General features: G+C 45.5%; 1 protein-coding gene across 5 annotated transcripts in view; it reads left to right on the top strand.

The window, feature by feature from the left end:
- The first annotated feature begins 815 nt into the window (after nucleotides 1-815).
- The window catches only part of MEIS2 (Meis homeobox 2), a 199,137-nt gene continuing 182,351 nt past the window's right edge, over nucleotides 816-17,601 (top strand). For 3 of the 5 annotated variants that reach the window (XM_057723833.1, XM_057723836.1, XM_057723838.1), the window contains exons 1-7: nucleotides 816-1,866; nucleotides 3,140-3,372; nucleotides 4,904-5,045; nucleotides 5,758-5,808; nucleotides 6,860-6,910; nucleotides 7,692-7,841; nucleotides 17,457-17,571. In XM_057723833.1, the coding sequence (XP_057579816.1) occupies nucleotides 1,855-1,866; nucleotides 3,140-3,372; nucleotides 4,904-5,045; nucleotides 5,758-5,808; nucleotides 6,860-6,910; nucleotides 7,692-7,841; nucleotides 17,457-17,571 (754 nt within the window). In that variant the 5' untranslated portion in view covers nucleotides 816-1,854. Of the gene's footprint in view, nucleotides 1,867-2,363; nucleotides 2,450-3,139; nucleotides 3,373-4,903; nucleotides 5,046-5,757; nucleotides 5,809-6,859; nucleotides 6,911-7,691; nucleotides 7,842-17,456; nucleotides 17,572-17,601 lie in introns of those variants that run through there. The other 2 variants (XM_057723835.1, XM_057723837.1) reach the window with 1 other exon arrangement.

The raw sequence follows: 17,601 nt of genomic DNA, 5'->3' as shown, positions 1-17,601 counted from the left end.
CAAACGACTCCCTCCCCACTTCCTCCCTCCTGATTCCACCGCGGCCCCCAAAGACTCTCCAGGGTGGCCCTTGTCCGCAAAGCTTGAAGGGAGTGCTCTCTGAGTTAAGCTGGTCTCTTCTCGTCCTAGAAAACAAAATGAATGTTGACAACAAGGGTCCTGGATCTGTACAGGGAAGAAAGTACCACTTACAAAAACAAAAAGAAAACTCGAGCCTGGCGTCGGTACGGTCTGCAGATCCTGCTGCCTCTGGGCGTTAGCAGAAACCCTTCGGGGCGCAATAATCGGCTGGCAGGGGACTAGGGGGCCCGCGGAACTAAAAGGAACAAAAGCAAGAGCGCCATGCCACACGTCCCCGACACGACCCCGTTAGGCAGGAGCCGGGAGTGATAGGGAAATGAACTAGAAGGAAGTTTAAAAAAAAAAATTAAAAATCCGAGGCTGTACCGTACTTTCCCTGTGGTTTTCTGCAGTTTTCCTCTCTGCGCTCTCCCTGTCCTCTTCATTCTCATTCTCTTTCCCTCCCTCTTTCCTCACGTGCGCGCGCGCGCGCGCACACACACACACAGGCGCGCGTGCACACACACACACACACACACACACACACACACACACACCTCTTCCTCCCTCCTCCCCCACTCCTTCCCCCCGCGCCATCCCCGCGGAGGAGCAGCCTCGCTGATTTGCTCGGGTCCGCGGGGCTCCTGCCTCCCCTCCCCCTCCCGCCCCCCGCCTCCCCCGCCCCCCCACCCGGGGCCGTCCGATCGCACTCGCTGCATATCAGAGGCTCCGCGCGGCGCGCTCCTCCTCGCTCCCGCTCCCCACTCCCGGGATGTGTCTCCGCCGTACGACGGGCTATGGCCACCACGACTTCCGGGTTCCGTCATTTCGTTCTCCCGCCGCCGACCCGCGCCGCCAAACTGAGGCTCTCCTATAAGCCCGGCAGCAGCCAACCTGCCAACACCTACTGACACTCACTCATCTCCCAGAGAGAGAAAGAGAGCGAGAGCGAGCGAGCGCGAGAGAGCGAGCGCGAGTGAGAGCGAGCGAGCGAGCGAGAAAGAGAGAGAGGGAGAGACAAAATACCTACCAGGAAAGGGGGGGAGGAAGTCCAATTTTTGCAAACTATTCATTTTTTTCTTGATTTTTCCCCCCCTGCTTTCTTTGAACGATACTTTAAAGAGAGAGGATCATATCATAGATACGGCGGGGGCAAAGCTAAAAGGGAGGGGGGAGGGGGAGGAAAAATTCAAGAAGCAGAAACCCCTCGCGGAGTTTTACTGGAAGAAAAAAACGGGTCTGAAAGATTCCTCCTCTTCATCATCATCAACCATCATTCATTCACTACCTTGACATTCCGGGCTTTGATTGACAGCTGGAGTGGCAAAAAGCCATGAAACACGACAGTTCGGTTACATGTGGGCTGCTGACGGGCCGCTCGTAACCTTCAGTTCGGGGGCTTGACAATTTTTTTTCTTCTTTTTCTTCTTTTTCTTTTCTTTTTTTTTTTTTTTCAACTGAGGGGAAGAGAAGAGAAAGAGGGGGAAAGGAGGACCGAAGAGGAGGAGGAGGGGAGGGGGGAGGAGGTGGAGGAGGAGGAGGAGGAAGATCGGGAGGAGGAGGAAGAAGAGGAAAAAAGAGAAAAAGAAGAAATATCACAGAAAAAAAAAACCAACTCTTCGTTGTCTTGCCTGGGCCTTTTTTTTTTTTTTCCCTAAAAATAACATATTGGAAAATTGGGAGAAGTCTCCTTGGTTTGGAAAAAAAAAGGAATCTTCAGCCTAGATCACTTTCTTATCCGGACTGGGATATTAAATATACGACACATCCAGGAGTTTATTGGAGCGCAGACTGATGGCGCAAAGGGTAGGTTTAAATCTCCAACACTTACCTAGATATAAATCCTCTCCTAAGAGGGGCCTGTCCCGATGCCTCCTCTCCCTTCGACGCTGCTGCTGCTGCTGCTGCTCGCTCCTTGATGATGGCGGCCAGTATTTTAAAAAAATAGCAGCAAAATTATTCATCGGCTTCTTTTCCCCCCCGTGCCTCTGCGTGTGTGCGAGTGTGTGTGCGTGCGTGTGTGCGTGTCTGGGCGCGCGTGTTTCAACGCTGTGCGAGCGGGCGGGCGGCGAGTGCGTGTGAGTGGTGTGTGTGTGTGTGTGTGCGAGTGCAATTGTTACACGCTTTCGCCTCGCTCCAGCTTTTACCCCAGCAGCGCGATTCCCCCGGTTCTCCTGCTGCCGCCGCTGCCGCTGCTGCGCCGCTGCTGCCGCTGCTCCCGCGGCTCGGGGCGGGCACCGGCTGCGTAGGAGCCGCCGCCGCCGCCGGGGCCGCCGCTGGGGCCGCGCTGCCGCAGCCGCTGCGCCGCCGCCTAGACTAGCCTGGGCTGCTTGTTTTGTCTCTGAAATTGACAAGGACGCAGGGAATCCGCTGCTAAATAATGTTTCTGGTAACTTTCACGTTATTCCCCCCCACCCCCCACCCCCACCCTCCGCTCCCTGCCCCCGGGGAGGCACTGGCCCCAGTCTTCCCTCGTCCTCGGCGTTCTCGTCCTGATTATTGGTGTTTTTCTTCTCTTTATTTTGTTTCATTTCGCCTTTTGATTTATTGGATCCTCTGGAGGAGGCGCAGGGGGGGTAGGGGTGGGATCCGGGGCTTCCTCCTCGCACTAACTCCACTTCTCCCTCGGTTGGCTCGCTACGGTTCTGCTGCCTCCGGCCCGAGCGGGACCTCCCGGCGCCCCCTCAGTCCCCGGCCTCACCGCCCCCTCTCCCTGCTCTAAACGCTGCTCTCGGTTCATACTTTTTCATTTTTTAAATTTAAAAACACCCCCCGCCCTCCCCAACTTTCAACTCCGTTGTTTCGGCTGGTTTGGTTTCTGTGTGTTCAACTCGCGCTCGGTACTTTTCTCCTTCCTGACTTTGTTTTTGTTTGTATTTTCCTCCCTCTTTCTCTCCTGCCTCCCCCCTCCCCGCCCCCTCCTCCTTTCTCTTCTTCCCTTGGCTTTCTCCCTCTCTCTCGCCTCTATTCCTTCCCCACTTCTCTCCTCGCTCTCTTCTCCCTGCTTCTTTTCCTCGCTCGGCTCTCCTCGCTCTCTCTCACCTCCTGCGCCCCCCGCCCCTTTGCCGGGTTCTGACAGTACGATGAGCTGCCCCATTACGGCGGGATGGACGGAGTAGGGGTGCCTGCTTCCATGTACGGAGACCCTCACGCGCCGCGGCCGATCCCCCCGGTTCACCACCTGAACCACGGGCCGCCGCTTCACGCCACGCAGCACTACGGCGCGCACGCCCCGCACCCCAATGTCATGCCGGCCAGCATGGGATCCGCTGTCAACGACGCCTTGAAGCGGGACAAGGACGCGATCTATGGGTAAACCAACCTCCACCCCCTCCCGACCCAGCATACTGTGTGAGTGCGAGTGTGTACGTCTGTCTCTGTGGGGGATGAGGGGGTGGACGACTAAGTGGGGAGTTATTTCTCCTTAGGGTGGGGGGCGGAGGGAGGAGGCGGGAACCGCCTGCCTTAGGAAAGGACAGTGAAGGGGGCCTGCTCTTCTGCCCCTTGAATGTAAGTCCCGGGAAGGTTTAGCTTCCTCCACCCCCACGGCCCCGTCACTCCGGACCCCGTAGCCGGGAGTGACTGAGTCCTTAGAATCTTGCCAGGGCCTTCTCCCCAAGGACGCGATTCCTGGCCAAAGGACGCAGAGCTGGTCCTTCCAGGCCCCCTAACAGAGGCCCTGACGACGGAGAAAGTTTCCTGCCGATGAGGAGCAACTTTTTTTTTTTTTTTTTTTTTCTGTTTCCTACCGAGAGTCTGGGAGTCACTAAATGCAGCTTGAGCTGGGATCAGGGCTGCTTCTGTCGGCCAGGAAGTCCTAATCACCCTCTTCTTAATTCTCTGTAAATAAAGGGGGCAGACCTTGAAGTGCAGTGGGGTGGAAGGGACTGCTGCTTGCAAAGAGCGGCTCTTGGGGGGAGTAAGGGAGATGGCAGGAAATTATATTAAATTCTGAGAGAACTCGGGGAGTGATGGGGAGTGATGGGGGTGCACGGCCCCAACGTGTACCACTCGGGCCCTCCCAGCTGAGGGTAGGTGGGGAAGGCTGCGGGATGCCGAGGGGAGGGGACAGTCGGTAAACAGCAACTGTGCCTGAAGCCAGAGGCCGCAAGCATCCCGAAGTGTAGCTAAACCGCCCGGAGGAACACAAAGGACAGACGCGCACGCACACTTGCAAGTTTTAACACTCGATTTATTTATTTTTGCCTGCTGGAGAAATGTGGTCTTTGAAAGGAAGCTCTTCTGCATGTACCATTGCTATTATTTTAGCCCCTACGCCCGGGCTTTACTAGAAGTGGAGCAAACAAGTTTATAAGGCAAGGGGGTGGAGAGGTTAGATTGAGGAAATATCACTTCGGGGGTGTGTGTGGCTGAGCCTTGGGCCTCCTCTGAAATGCCCATTAAAATGCGGAGTTAAAGCAATTTTGGATTTCACCGAGTGTTCCTCTCTTGGGAGGTCAGAGCTGGGTCTCAGGGTTTGGTTGGGCGGTCTCTGTAGTGTGGGGAGTGGGTCTAGAGCAACACCGGGCTCCAGACTGCCTAAGCCTATTGGATGTTTCATTACGTTCGAACCGAGGCTCTTTTTACTTGGCGGGCTAAAGTGGCCAGGGGCTTCTCCGCCCAGATCTGAGGGAGTCCTGAGCTGAGGGAAAGGGCCAGGCCGTTTTTCCTTTCTGTTTCTGGCCCGGGCTCGGCTGGCTGAGGAAGGGTTGTAAAGTGTGATGCGTGCCTGTTGTAGTAGGGAAGGAATCCGAACCCTCCAAACTTGTTGACTACAGTTCTTGCTCCTTCCCCTCTGCACCCCGTCTCCGTGTGTATGTCTCTGCGTGGCGCTGCCCGTTAGGCACCCGTTGTTTCCTCTGTTAGCTCTGGTCTTTGAGAAGTGCGAGCTGGCGACCTGCACTCCCCGGGAACCCGGAGTGGCCGGCGGGGACGTCTGCTCCTCCGACTCCTTCAACGAGGACATCGCGGTCTTCGCCAAGCAGGTCCAACCTTCTTGACCCACTCAACCTCCTGCAGCCCCTCACTCCCCCTCCCCTTTCCTCAGAGCTGTACTTGAAAGAGGAGGAAGAGGCAGGGACACCCGATCTGTTCCTCCGGCCCAGTCCGCGCTCTACGCCTCCTCCCCATCCTTGAGCCTGGAGGCGAACTGGAAGAGGAGATAAATATGGGTGTTTGTTTTTCCCCCCAGCCAGGAATACAGGGGCTCGACCCTCGAATTAAAGTTGACCTGCTCCTAATCTGGGGCTTGGCCTTTTCCCCCGCCTGCAGCTACTTGAACAAGAATTGGGGCTAGCGGCTTTGAGGGCCCCGAGAGTGCCCAGGAGGGAAGGAAGCTGGGCGCCTCTCGGCCCCGGCGGAGGTGAGGGAGGCTGCGGACTATAGCCCCGTGGACGGCAGCATAAGGGGCTGCTTGGGCCCAGAGAACGGCCCTGCGCGCTCAGCGGTTCCAGCTCAGCGGTTCCAGGTACCCCTTAATGGGGCCAGGACTAGAAGGCCCTGATTTTTTTTTTTTCAACCGACCCCATTAATCGAAGGCACTGGTTTGTTTCATGTATTTTACCGAAGCCCCTCTCCTCTTCTCCGCCACTGCCCCTCCGCCATCCCCCCTCACACACTACACTTTAGTCGGTGACAGGGTTTTTCTTCTTTCAAATGGAGTAGTGATTCATGCTGACTTTCCCCTGCTTCCTATAGGTTCGCGCCGAAAAGCCACTTTTTTCCTCAAATCCAGAGCTGGACAATTTGGTAAGGCTCACTGTTTCTTGCCTTTCCCCAGCCTGGGCCCCTTCCCTTGGCCAGAAGCACCCGCTTTTCCCCAGAGCTCAGGGGAGTTCGAGCAGAGCCCTCTTTTGAAGCTCCAGAGCGACGGGGAGGAAGGGAAGAGCTTAGAGCCCCCGCGGGGGAGCTGGGAGTGAGGGGCGGGTTGGACGTCAGGGCAAGCGGAGCCCCGGGAGGCAGCGAGCGGGGACGCGGCGCCGAGGGTGAGAGCCGGGGATGCGCCCCAGGTCTCGGCCCCGGGAGTGAGGCGGCGAGAAGTGAGTTATTTCCTCTGTTTGCGGGGGAAGGCGGCCGAGCCCGGGGCAGCTAACCCGAAGGAAGTCACCGCCGGCTCCGCGGAGGGAGGGCCGGGGAGGTGGGCGGGGGGGAGGGGCAGGCCAGCGCAGGCCACTTTTGGGTGCGATTCTTTTGCTAATTTGCACGATTTCAATATTAAAAGTGCTTAAATCCGCTTTCAAAGGCCCTGCCTCACCATTCATCTCGAGTATTTCCTTCTTTAGTAAGGACGGATTTCGCAGGGTGTGCTGTTCTAAAAAAGCTCTCCAGAGAAGCCACTTTTTTCCTCCCTCCCTCCCTCCCTTCCTCTTTCCCTTCCTTCCTTCCCTCCCCCCTCCCTCCCTCCTTCCCTTCCTTCCTTCTTTCCTTCCTTCCCTGCTGCTGCTTCTCCTTCTTTTTCACTTGGGCCGGAGGTCGAGAGAGGGGACGTTAAAGAGGACTCAGGCGGAGAAAGAAGGCCTATCCCTAGGAAATCAGTGCTTGTAAATAGCTCAGTACAGGTGAGGGGTAAAGATATTAAATGCTTCGGCATAGGTTGAGTCAGATTCCTACCACGCAGCCAGTGAGGCAGAGATGATCAGTAATCACTTGGTTTTTCTGACGATTTCTTGATGTGTGAGTTTTGCCTGGCCGCTTGGCCTCTGTCTTCTCCCAGCCCAATTCCCTCACCATCCCCCGCTAGAAACCTCGGAGTCACAGGAGTCACAGAGCCTTAACTCCACACTCTAAACTTTTCTTCCAGATGATACAAGCAATACAAGTACTAAGGTTTCATCTTTTGGAGTTAGAAAAGGTAAGCAGGAAATGACACTCCCCACTTCGATTTAGTCACTTCCCTCTCCTGGTTGAGTTGGGATGTTTTGAGCAAACCTCCAGTCTGAAGGGTTGAGCACCTGGAGAGGTTTTGAGCAACTTGTTACCATGTCCTTCTTTCAAATTCCTTATCCACCCAGGGGCTCAGAGGATGGGTGAATTAGGACAGCCCTGTCTTTTAAAGTAGCCGCCTCCCCCCCTTCTTACCCCCCTGCATTCAGGATTATTTTGAAATGCAGCAAACCATTTGTGTTACTGGACATTCAGCCTCCTTGCGTCTCTATTAGGCCCAGAGCGTGCATTAGGTGCTAGCAGAGGGAATCATCCTCGCTGGGGTGTCTTTACATTGCTCTGCAGCTCGGTCACTTTCCCCTGGAAACATACAAAATTCCTAGCTGATTGAATCGCAAATGCTAATGCTGTTCCCAGTCCCAGCGTTCTAACGTTTTGATGTTATCATCAAATCGGATTTTCCCAGTCAGAACCCAGTTATTTCCAGTCCTGTTCCTGCTCCCTTCATTGTAACTTGTTGCTCAGGGAAGTCTCTGGAGAATAATATCTGTTACAACAATTGCTCTATTGTTTCCTCGCCTTCAACTATTACACCCATTAATTAGAGTTAGTTTGGAAGACATAGCACTGTTGCTCTTTCCAAATGTAACCTTGCAACCTGATATTTTTTTCCCTTTAAAAATGAAACAAAACCATGACAACAACAACAACAATACAAGCTGAACCCTCCACCATGACCCTCCTTCTAGGTCCATGAACTGTGTGATAACTTCTGCCACCGGTACATTAGCTGTTTGAAGGGGAAAATGCCCATAGACCTCGTCATTGATGAAAGAGACGGCAGCTCCAAGTCAGATCACGAAGAACTTTCAGGCTCCTCCACAAATCTCGCTGACCATGTAAGTCTATGAGCCTTTGGCATTTTTTTAAGACCACTGGGCAAAGCATTTTTGAAAAATTTGTTGTAACCTCTAGCTCCACTGATTGAGTTCTCTTTTGAAATAATCTGGTCTCTCTGGGGGTCTTTTACTCCCTTTCTCAGTACTTCTGCCATACCTTTCATCTCCGTTTCCCCTTTCTTGGACCCCCCTCCTTATTTATGTTGAGAACCAAAAAACGCAGGGAGTTGATAGAGTGATTTGTGCTCTTAATGTGTAAAGTTTCCTGGATTTGGTGACTTGAGTGTTAGCAAATTGTCTGTTTGATATGGTGACCGCTGCCTTTTCTGCTTTCTCAACTCCGTAATCAGTGCAGCAGGGAGAGAAAGAGGCAAGAAAGCTAGCTGGACAGGGTGGGGGAGAGGACTGAAGGAAAAGAGAATTGGGGCGTGAGGGCTGATTTCTCAGTCTTTTGCAGAGATGACAGTTCTGAGAATTATTGGCAATCTTGCATTGCATTTGAAATAAAAGGAGTGAACACATTATAGTTTTCTGAGCTTTTGCTATATAGAAACTTATTGTCAGTATATGGACTTATTGCCAAGTGCCTGAAGCACATTCATAATAAAAGGCAGTAACTTTGATGAAACAAATATTAACCATGTATTACAGAAAGCTGAAGGGACTTGTGAGTGAGTAAGCATAGGTTAGTGGTTGAATTTTAACACTTAGTTGGTGGATGAGGACAGAGAATATAGTAAGGAGGGACTGTGTGTCAGGCGAGGAAGGGAGATTTCTTTCTATTCTCTGTTTTTAATCCTATTTTGGAACTGAGCTAGTGAATCTGATGCGAAAAAAAAAAGCATATGTAGTGAGACTTAAAATTTGAAAAAGAAGCAAAGAGAAGAAAGATTGCAGCTGGTAGGAAAGGCAAGAGTGGCGAGGTTAAAGAGTGGGTGTGAACAGCAGTTTATTTATAGGAACTGAAGCCTGGGGGTGGGGGACAGGGTGTCTATAGATTACAGTCAATTGAACTCACAACCTAAATGATATAGGCTATAGTCTACAAACTTGGTGCCTGAAATATTAATTTAAGACTCCATGGAGTTAAATGGGCGTCGAGGCTTGAAGGCACTTTGTATCACCACCATCACCCCCCACTCCTGGGTGTTAAGAGGAATGAGTTGAGATGCCTTAAGAATAAGTTTCTCCCCCGCCGTCTCCAAAAGTTTTGATAATACACAGTCACAGATTGTAATTATTAGTTTTTGTGCTGTATGGAAAGCCACATAAGCCTAAGGATGAAAGTTAAAAAAAAAATAAAAGAAAGGAAAGGAAAGGAAAGGAAGGAAGGAAGGAAGAAAAAGAAAGGAAACCTCAGTCCTGAAGTCCACTTCTGAGACAGAATAAATACTGTGGCATTGAAAGCTCCCATGCCTATCTTTACTCTTGTCTCTTTCCGTCACCACGGGGTAAACGTTGGGGAGCTCTTTTGTATATTGAGTGTATTCACTGAAATCAGACGGGTGCAACAAGCAGTTGTGGAAAGTTTATCTGCTGCTATGTGGCCGTATGATGTGTGATTGTGGTCTGCAAGGCATGACACTCCGTTCAAAGTATTTGTTGTTATTCATTTACTTGTTTGTTTTCATTGCTTCCTGTTTCTAAATTCCTATGTATTTTGCACTATTGGGGGTAATGGGAAGAAATCTAGTTAAATGGTTTGTAGGATGAAAAGTTCACAGTTGTCTGCAGCCAAAAGCTTTTCTTGTGCCATTTCTAGGGGGCTTGACTACTTGGTTTTCTAGAACAGTTTCTTGGCAACGGTTTTTTCAAGTGGATGTATGGAACTAGAGCATGCTGATGTTTACATAGAAGAGATCAGATAAACTAGGCTGTTGATAGTATTGGCTAATAGACAATGCCAGTTTATGGAACTATTGTAATATTAGGTTACACTCAAGAAAGAAATTGTACCTAAGAAGATAGTGCTTTTATAATGTAACAATCATCATCTTTGAATAAAAGAATCAACTGTAACATTTGTTGCTTCTCTTTGAGGCCCCCAATCAAGTAAATATGATTTATTTTGAACCCATGAGGGCTTGCCACCTCATTGGGCATCATAATTTAAAGCCTTTTATTTCCTAGAGTCTGAACTATTATATTTTAACTTTAGCTCCCTGCTATTTGTTTTGAAAGGAAGCAATAATTTGTTCCACCAGCAAACCGAGTGGGAGATAGTGAAGTTTGCCATGCACTTGAATTTTATGCAGAAGGCAAGAGAAAACCTTGGAGAGTTTTTACCATTTTTGATACTTCTGTACCATAGGTATATGGAATGTATTCATTTCCAGGTCTCCCCCTGCAAAGTGAAGCCTCTTATGCGTCATCCTCTTCTGCAAGCTTGCCTTCCTCCCTCAACCCCCCAGCCACAAAAAAAGTGAAAATACCTCAGACCCACTACCTGAAAAGTGGTAGAGTGGGACATTTTCAGCATGTAAATGTATCCAATTTGAATCTCCAGGTTTACTTTTTCATTTGCTTTGATATGCATATTTAATACATTGCCCCAGGCTGGATCTCATTTGGTGCTCGCTGGTGCAGGGGTGATGAGAAGCCACTTCAGAAGGACTGAGACAGCATGTTGTTTTCTCTGTTTTATCTGTTGGCCCACTATTCTGATCTACTGGCTTCCTCGTGGTTTTATTTGCACATGAAATGCTGAGAGCATTTCAACTTATTGGCTATGAATAATGACAGCTAAAAAAGAAGTGTAGTTTAATTTGTTGTGTGCCAAGGTTTCTCTTCTGGAGGTGACAGTTTGTGACAGCTGTTTGACACCCCCAAAACACATACACCTCTATCCTTATTAAGTGGTATCAAGCTACTTTGTGTGAGTATGTATGTTTGTGTGTGTGTGTGTTTAAGGAAGGAGCGGGCAGGGCGAGAGAGAGTGAGAGAGAGAAAAGAAAGAACAAGTGTGTGATTCTGCGTAGTAGTGGAAAGCAAAGAGGGGAGCGTCGGGAGTGAAATATTAGGTACCAAAATAACTTGATTTTTTTATTAAAAAATTTTAAAATAGAAATATAATAAAAGTAATTGATATAAATATCTTGAAAACAAGCATTTTTGCTGACTTTTAAGAATGAGTTTTACATGCTGTTGCTTAGTAAATCAGGCTGTTGTCATGCTGTTTTCACATTCTGTAATTTTATATAAATGATCTGATTTAACATAGATGCATTAAAAGAAGACAGCCATAATGTCTTACCTTCCATATGTTAAATTCAGTGACGATACTGAATTTGTTCATTTCTTATTGACACTTACATGATGGGCATACTGATGAAAGGAAGTTTGGAATTAAATAGAAAATAAGATTTGCAACACTGGCCACTATTTTGTCATGTTTAGTAGATTCATAGTGAATACTTGCTACTATTTTTAATATTATAAAGTATTTTAACATATTATAACATAAGAGTAATTGTTATAGGTAGGAAACAGCTATTACAGTGTTCTTTGGAATATTGAGGAGAAAAAATATGATGGTGAAAGGAAATAGAACTCTGTTTTCCAGCTGCAGTTCATGTTAAATTTCCCAGACATTCAAATTAATTATGTTTAAAATAAACATGTCAAGAAACCAATTCTTGAAAAAAAAGTTTCAACTTGAAAACTGTTGTGGCGTGATCATGCTTTTCCTAGTCTGTAGTATTTCTGAATGATAGGTGATATCACGTTTTCTACTTTACATAATTTTAGTTCAGGTCTTTAGATCTAGTGCAGACGAGATATATTTCATATCTTTAGATTAAGTTTAGATAAATGAACTATGTTTTTGAAATACATTCTTTGACCTAAGCTCAGTTCGCCTGAAGTGCATATGGTTATATTGTTATTCCTAATTAATGTGTGTAAGGAACTACATTTTACTTTTTTGAATGAATTAAGTATAGGGAAGAAAATACAATTGTATCTACTAATAATTAATGGCAGGTGCCTGAAAATTGACTGGCTCTGATAACATGGCTAATAAAAGAAAAATTATTTTAATTTCTATTTTGAAAGCTGTAATTTAAATGAAGATATTTTGTTGTTTTCTTTTGCATCGCTGAATACGTCAAATTTATTTATGTCTATACAGTTTTTAAAAATGGGTTAAGTCAAAGGGGAGAATCCTCAGAACCTTGTTCCTGACAGAATACGGGCAAGCATCTGAAAAATCAGCCGGGAGTGGGCAGCGAGGAGAGAGAGCTTTAAGTGATTGGTCTATAGAATATCAAGGGGGAAACACTGGGATTTGAAAATAACATTAATAATATTAATGATTTCGTTTATCAGATGGTTTCTTATGTTCTAGTGTAAGATTAGACCTCATGATGTGTTATCCAAGGTCTTGGGGGACCTGTTCGTTCCCATAAAGTTCTACCGCTGAGTTCTGTCCACCAACTCAAGGAGACCTGGCTGGGGGCATGGGTTTTCGGTTGCTGTTGTGTAGTTTCTGATGGTTGATGGCTTTTCTGTCAATTTCCCATCGAGAATAATTATGTTAGTGAAATCATGTAGGTTGTGCATTTGGAGTATGCTTTCAGGGGAGCTGTTTTGAGGTGAAAGTAAACAGGTGCATTTGACAACCACAGACATTCACTAATCAAATTAAAACTTTGATACTTACAAAATTCATTTTCCTATTTTTTTCAGGCTAAATGTTCTATACAATATCCCAACACAATTCAAAATTATAGGAGACATTTTATAATATGATAGTATACCAACGATATAAGAAATCTGTCTTCTCTAAAAGTTGCTCCATTAGACGGAGGAGGAATCATTTGCAAAGAATACTTGCCACTTCCGTGAGAGTTGCTCATATATTAATTCCCAAAGCTTAATAGAGGGTGGAAGCCGGGAGATGAGGGAAAGACCCCGGCTCTATTTACATTTTTAAAGAGTGAGTCCACGTTCTGAAAGCATACAGAGTTCTCCTGAGTTCTTATGTCAACTTTAGAATAACGAAGTTGAAATTCCAACATTTTTTTCAAACTGTACAATTACCATTTTTAACTTTTGTAGGCTTGACTACTTCATGATAGGAGTCTTCCTCTTATTTTTAAAAATAATTTTTGCACAATGTTAATTAGGAGTTAAAACATCTTAAAGTCATAGGAAATCTGTAAGTTACATTGATTATGTGTACTGATACAAGAATATCTTGCCTTTGTTGTTGGAACATCTCGAGTCAAATTGGTTTTGCATGCTCCGTTTGCCGATTAAAATATCTTTATATATGTTTATTCCTACTGTCTACCTACAAGTAAATATTCTGAATTACTTTACAGTATTTTCCAAGTTTGTGTATTATTTTTGGCTTGTTATATATGGTTTGTGTATTATTTTTGGCGTGGTATATATGGTGTTTTTAATTGTGTAGGTGCTAGAAAATCAAATGCTTAAAGTATTTTTTGATAATAGACATAAGAAGTGGAAGTGACCTTAGGGATTATTTTGTCTGACTTCTGACTTCTTAATTTTAAAGAGAGAAAGGAAACAAGTCCCAGGGAAATGAAGTTCACCACCTAAAGTCACATGACAGTTGGAGGTGGCACCCTTGAGTCTTAATTCCAATTTAAGCCTTTTCTCCTATACCACATCCATTGCATCACCTTTTCATTTGGGGGTCAAAGACAAGTTTCAGATTATTTTAGATAGAACTTGTGTAGTATGGCTTCTGTTTTTTACTCCTGGAAGCCTATTTTACTTCCCGGTTCAGTTTTGTATTTATTTAGAAACACTTACACATTTTACTCCGTTGTCTTTCTGTAACAGAAGAACCATGAGCTGTGTGGAGTCATTTCAACAGGGCAATACCACCAATTCACTGGGACTTATTAAATACTGTGCTATAGGCAGGTTCCCCCCCTTCCCCTAGAAATGCCATAATGGTGTAAAATGTTATAATTTCTACCATATCTGCAACCTCAACAAAAGAGGCGTGTGGAGGAGTTGCTTTTTATGCCCGGAGACGCCTGTCCTCTCTATGCTCTTTCCTAGATTTAGCAGAATTCAATGATGGTGCTAAATCAATTTTTTTTAACTTTCAAGGGAGAAAACACTGGCAGAATTGTGTTTTCTAGGGAAAGCTGTGTGTAAATGAGAAACAGAGGAGAGCAGCAGTGATCTCCTGTGGCCCCGCTACTACAAGCTCTCCCCATCTTGTCTCCTGCTTTTATATTAATTACAACTTGCATTATCAGCTGTGAGTCTGTAGCCCAGCAAATAGAAAATGCTGCCTCTGGAGACCTAGCTCCTTGTATCTATTTTCCATCTCTTTCTATTGTGCTTCACTCAGTATTCACTGCTTTTCTCCTGCTAACACTGCTCTTTAACGCAGTTGCAATTACGTAAGAGCAAGAAGAGTACCATATTTGACTCCTAATTATTAAAGCCTCTGGGAATAGAAACATGTTTCCTCCTTGCCCTCGGATGTCTTCATGATGCTTTTGGCTGAGGAACAGGACGTTTATTGTGGAATGCATCTACCTGACTACTCATCCACACACATGCACACAGAGAGCAGTTCTCCTTATTTTCCTATGTACGTCATGTGTTTTATATGCTTTCATATGCCACTTTGGTTTCAAGATTCACTAAACTTCTGCATATAATTTGGCAGAAAGCCAGGCAGTTATTCTTGAAAGATGTAAACTTGGAAACTATTTAGGGAGGGAAAAGAAGAAGAAGAAAGGAGTTGTGATACAAACAAATATTTCAGTCTAAGAACAAACCAGTGATATGGGCAAAGGACTATATTGTATCTATCTGTGCTGCTTCCAAAGTTTTTTGTTCGAGGAGGTAGCACTTTTTTATTGGCCAGATTATCAATATTTGTCTTTGTATTTGATCAAGTCACCAGGGTGTAGCTGAATACAGACAACTTTGGGGTAATTCTTCAACCATGAAACCCCAGAGGGATTCAGCTGTTTTTCCTACTTTCAAGTTAGATGAATGTCCTGGTACTAGCTTGTGTCAGTCTCTCAAACTAGATTAACACTTGGGACACTCTATGGAAATAAATATCTCGTGACACTTTTGTAGGACAGCACCTTTGAGGATGTGAGGGAGGTAAGTGGGGCGAGACAGGGGCATGGTGGGTTAGAGAGTGAACTTGAGCAAATTTCAGGACTGGGCTGAAAACTAAAGACCCAACTCATTTGGAGGAACCAGCTGATCTAAAAGTAATATTTGCTTATGTGGCTTATTTTTCACCCCTTTAGTTTAGAGACCACCTCTTCCAGGAAACTAGGGAAGGAGATCAACTGAATTTTAAACAAGTGAGGCCTGACTTTAAAACTCAGTACAGATTTGATTGATGGGGACAAACCAGTGATTTCCATTGCAGGAAGTCCTTCTGAGTGATCCCTTAAAGTCACTGTAGTGCCCAAACAGAAAGACTCGCTGGAGCTTCATTTGAACGATTCTATAATAGCTATTAGATGACATTTGCCTTAAAACATAGTTGAGGTGTTAGTGGTTAATTATTGTAATTTTCATGAGGGGTAAGGAGCTTTTATAGCAGCCAGCTTAATAAAAAGCCTGCAGCACATAAAATTTACATCACTTGCTGTGTATGTTGCAAAGTTTAGTTTAGGTGACTCTGTCTCAGTAATTGCGTTTTCTAAAAGAAGGCTCTAGCCAGTGTTGTTCCAGGACTAAACTCACCATGCTATTGTTTCTTTCTTTCCCTTTCTTTCTTTCTCTCTTTTTTTTTTTCACGTAATTCTTCTAGGTCTTTATCTGATTACCATCCGGCAAACAGCTGACGTGAAGAGGCTGCAAAGCTTGAAGAGTCCCTGTATTCTGTTTGCTTTTAGCTTGAAACTATTGGAGGGGTTTCTAACTTAGATAAAAAGAGGCAGCACAGGCACGACTTTGTCTTCATACACGCAGCAGAGAACCTTGGTTTTCATTTTATTCTGCTCAACTTTTTTCCCTAATCTACTTTCAAAAACATATCTTTACTTTAGAGATCTATACCTGTGCTGTAGTTATAGTCACTAAATTTCTGCTTAAGCTTTTCTCTTTGAATCAAATGGCTTACCCGATAGCAGTGCCAGCAGCATTATTTGTTAGAGACATTATTAATCTCTAGAGCTTTGGGTCATTTCACCATCTATCAACAACGCTAAATACCAGTTTACAGTGGTTTGTAGCAGATCTATAGAGGCAAACAGATAGTTTTTGTTGTTGTTGTTGTTCCAAATGAGAATAGTTTCCTATTTTGTCTCACCTTGGTTTCTTGATTTTATTTTGGTGAAGTTTTATGTTCTATTTGTACATTATAGGGTTGAAGCTGAGGAAAATGATGGACTGATTTTTTCTTCTGGATAAACTACATATAATGACAACACAGCAAGATTGTTTTCCGATGGTCAAGATGTTAGCATGTTGCCTATGGGCATGTCAGTCTGAGTCCTTATTTACCAGTTTTGTAAGAAGAAGTGGTGTATTTTGAGAGATTGATGGGGCTTTTTAAATTATTTTGCCCCCAAAGTATTGCCCCTTCCCCCAACAAATTTGCTTGCTAGTAGCTCTGCAGGCTTAGTTGAAGTCATCGCATACAGGTGACAAGTGTACAGCTCTGTCCTTAAGGCTGGTCTGTTTCATGTGCTCCTACTCTCTATTTCTGCCAGAGGAAATTCCATCTCTTGCCTGCCTTCATGTGGTGCTGATAAAGTCCTTCCTGTACATTAGAATTCCTGTTTTCCTTTAAGCAACAGCAGGGTATTGGGAATGATCAGGAAAGGGGAGGAGGAACAGGAGAAGAATACACTCAACAAAGTAGCATGAGCTCTAACTCTTGGCTTACCTTACATATCCTTTAAAACAGGCAGTTCTTCCAGGAAAAAGCACTGCTCTGTGACTTTAAACCTTCCATGCAGTTCAAAAAGAAGTCCTATCCATCTTATTAGGTGGATAACAGTTCACAGTTGTTTCATTTTCTGATTGCTCTTTGTGCAAATTAAAGCAGAAGGTATTGATGCAGTGATGAATATTATTGCCTCAGTTGTATAATCAGTTGATGATAATTTTGAAAGTTAGTTCAGGCTGTTTTAGGGCAATGTATTTGATGTGAAGAGCTGTCCCATACATTCTACAATCTGTGAATTTTTTAAGGGAGTCGCTGAGTTTTGTAGATGTTAATGTTCTGAAGTATTTGGTATCCAAGAGCATTGGGACCTATTTCTTGGAAGAATGTGCCCTAATTAAGACAGCAGACTTTTAGATTTTTAAGGAGGTTTTTTTTTCCCTTAACTTTAAAAATTCACTATATTGAGGTATAATTTGTGGATAATAAAATGCATCTATTTTAGGCATCTGTTTCAGTTGGTTTTGACAAACACGTACACTGATGTGTAACCATCACTTCCTCATGATTCTAGAGCATCTTTTCTTTCTTTTGGTGCCTAGTGCTGAAAAGACAACATACTATAATGTGGCATCTATATATGCCTTGTTTCCCAAATACTAATGTGTACATATTTTTTGTCTCTCTCTGCACCTTTCCTCTTGGTTCCTCATTTCTGGCTGAAATGGTAACTGTGGGAAAATTCCTTGGCCTCCTGACATCAGAATCCTGCATCTTGGCGAGACCACGATGATGCAACTTCCACCCACTCAGCAGGCACCCCAGGGCCCTCCAGTGGGGGCCATGCATCCCAGAGTGGAGACAACAGCAGTGAGCAAGGTAAAAGGTCAAGCATTTTCCTTGTGCAAA

Source organism: Hippopotamus amphibius, chromosome 2, assembly GCF_030028045.1.
Source record: "Hippopotamus amphibius kiboko isolate mHipAmp2 chromosome 2, mHipAmp2.hap2, whole genome shotgun sequence".
Classification (NCBI taxonomy): domain Eukaryota; kingdom Metazoa; phylum Chordata; class Mammalia; order Artiodactyla; family Hippopotamidae; genus Hippopotamus; species Hippopotamus amphibius.
This window is presented reverse-complemented; position numbering and strand designations above follow the sequence as displayed.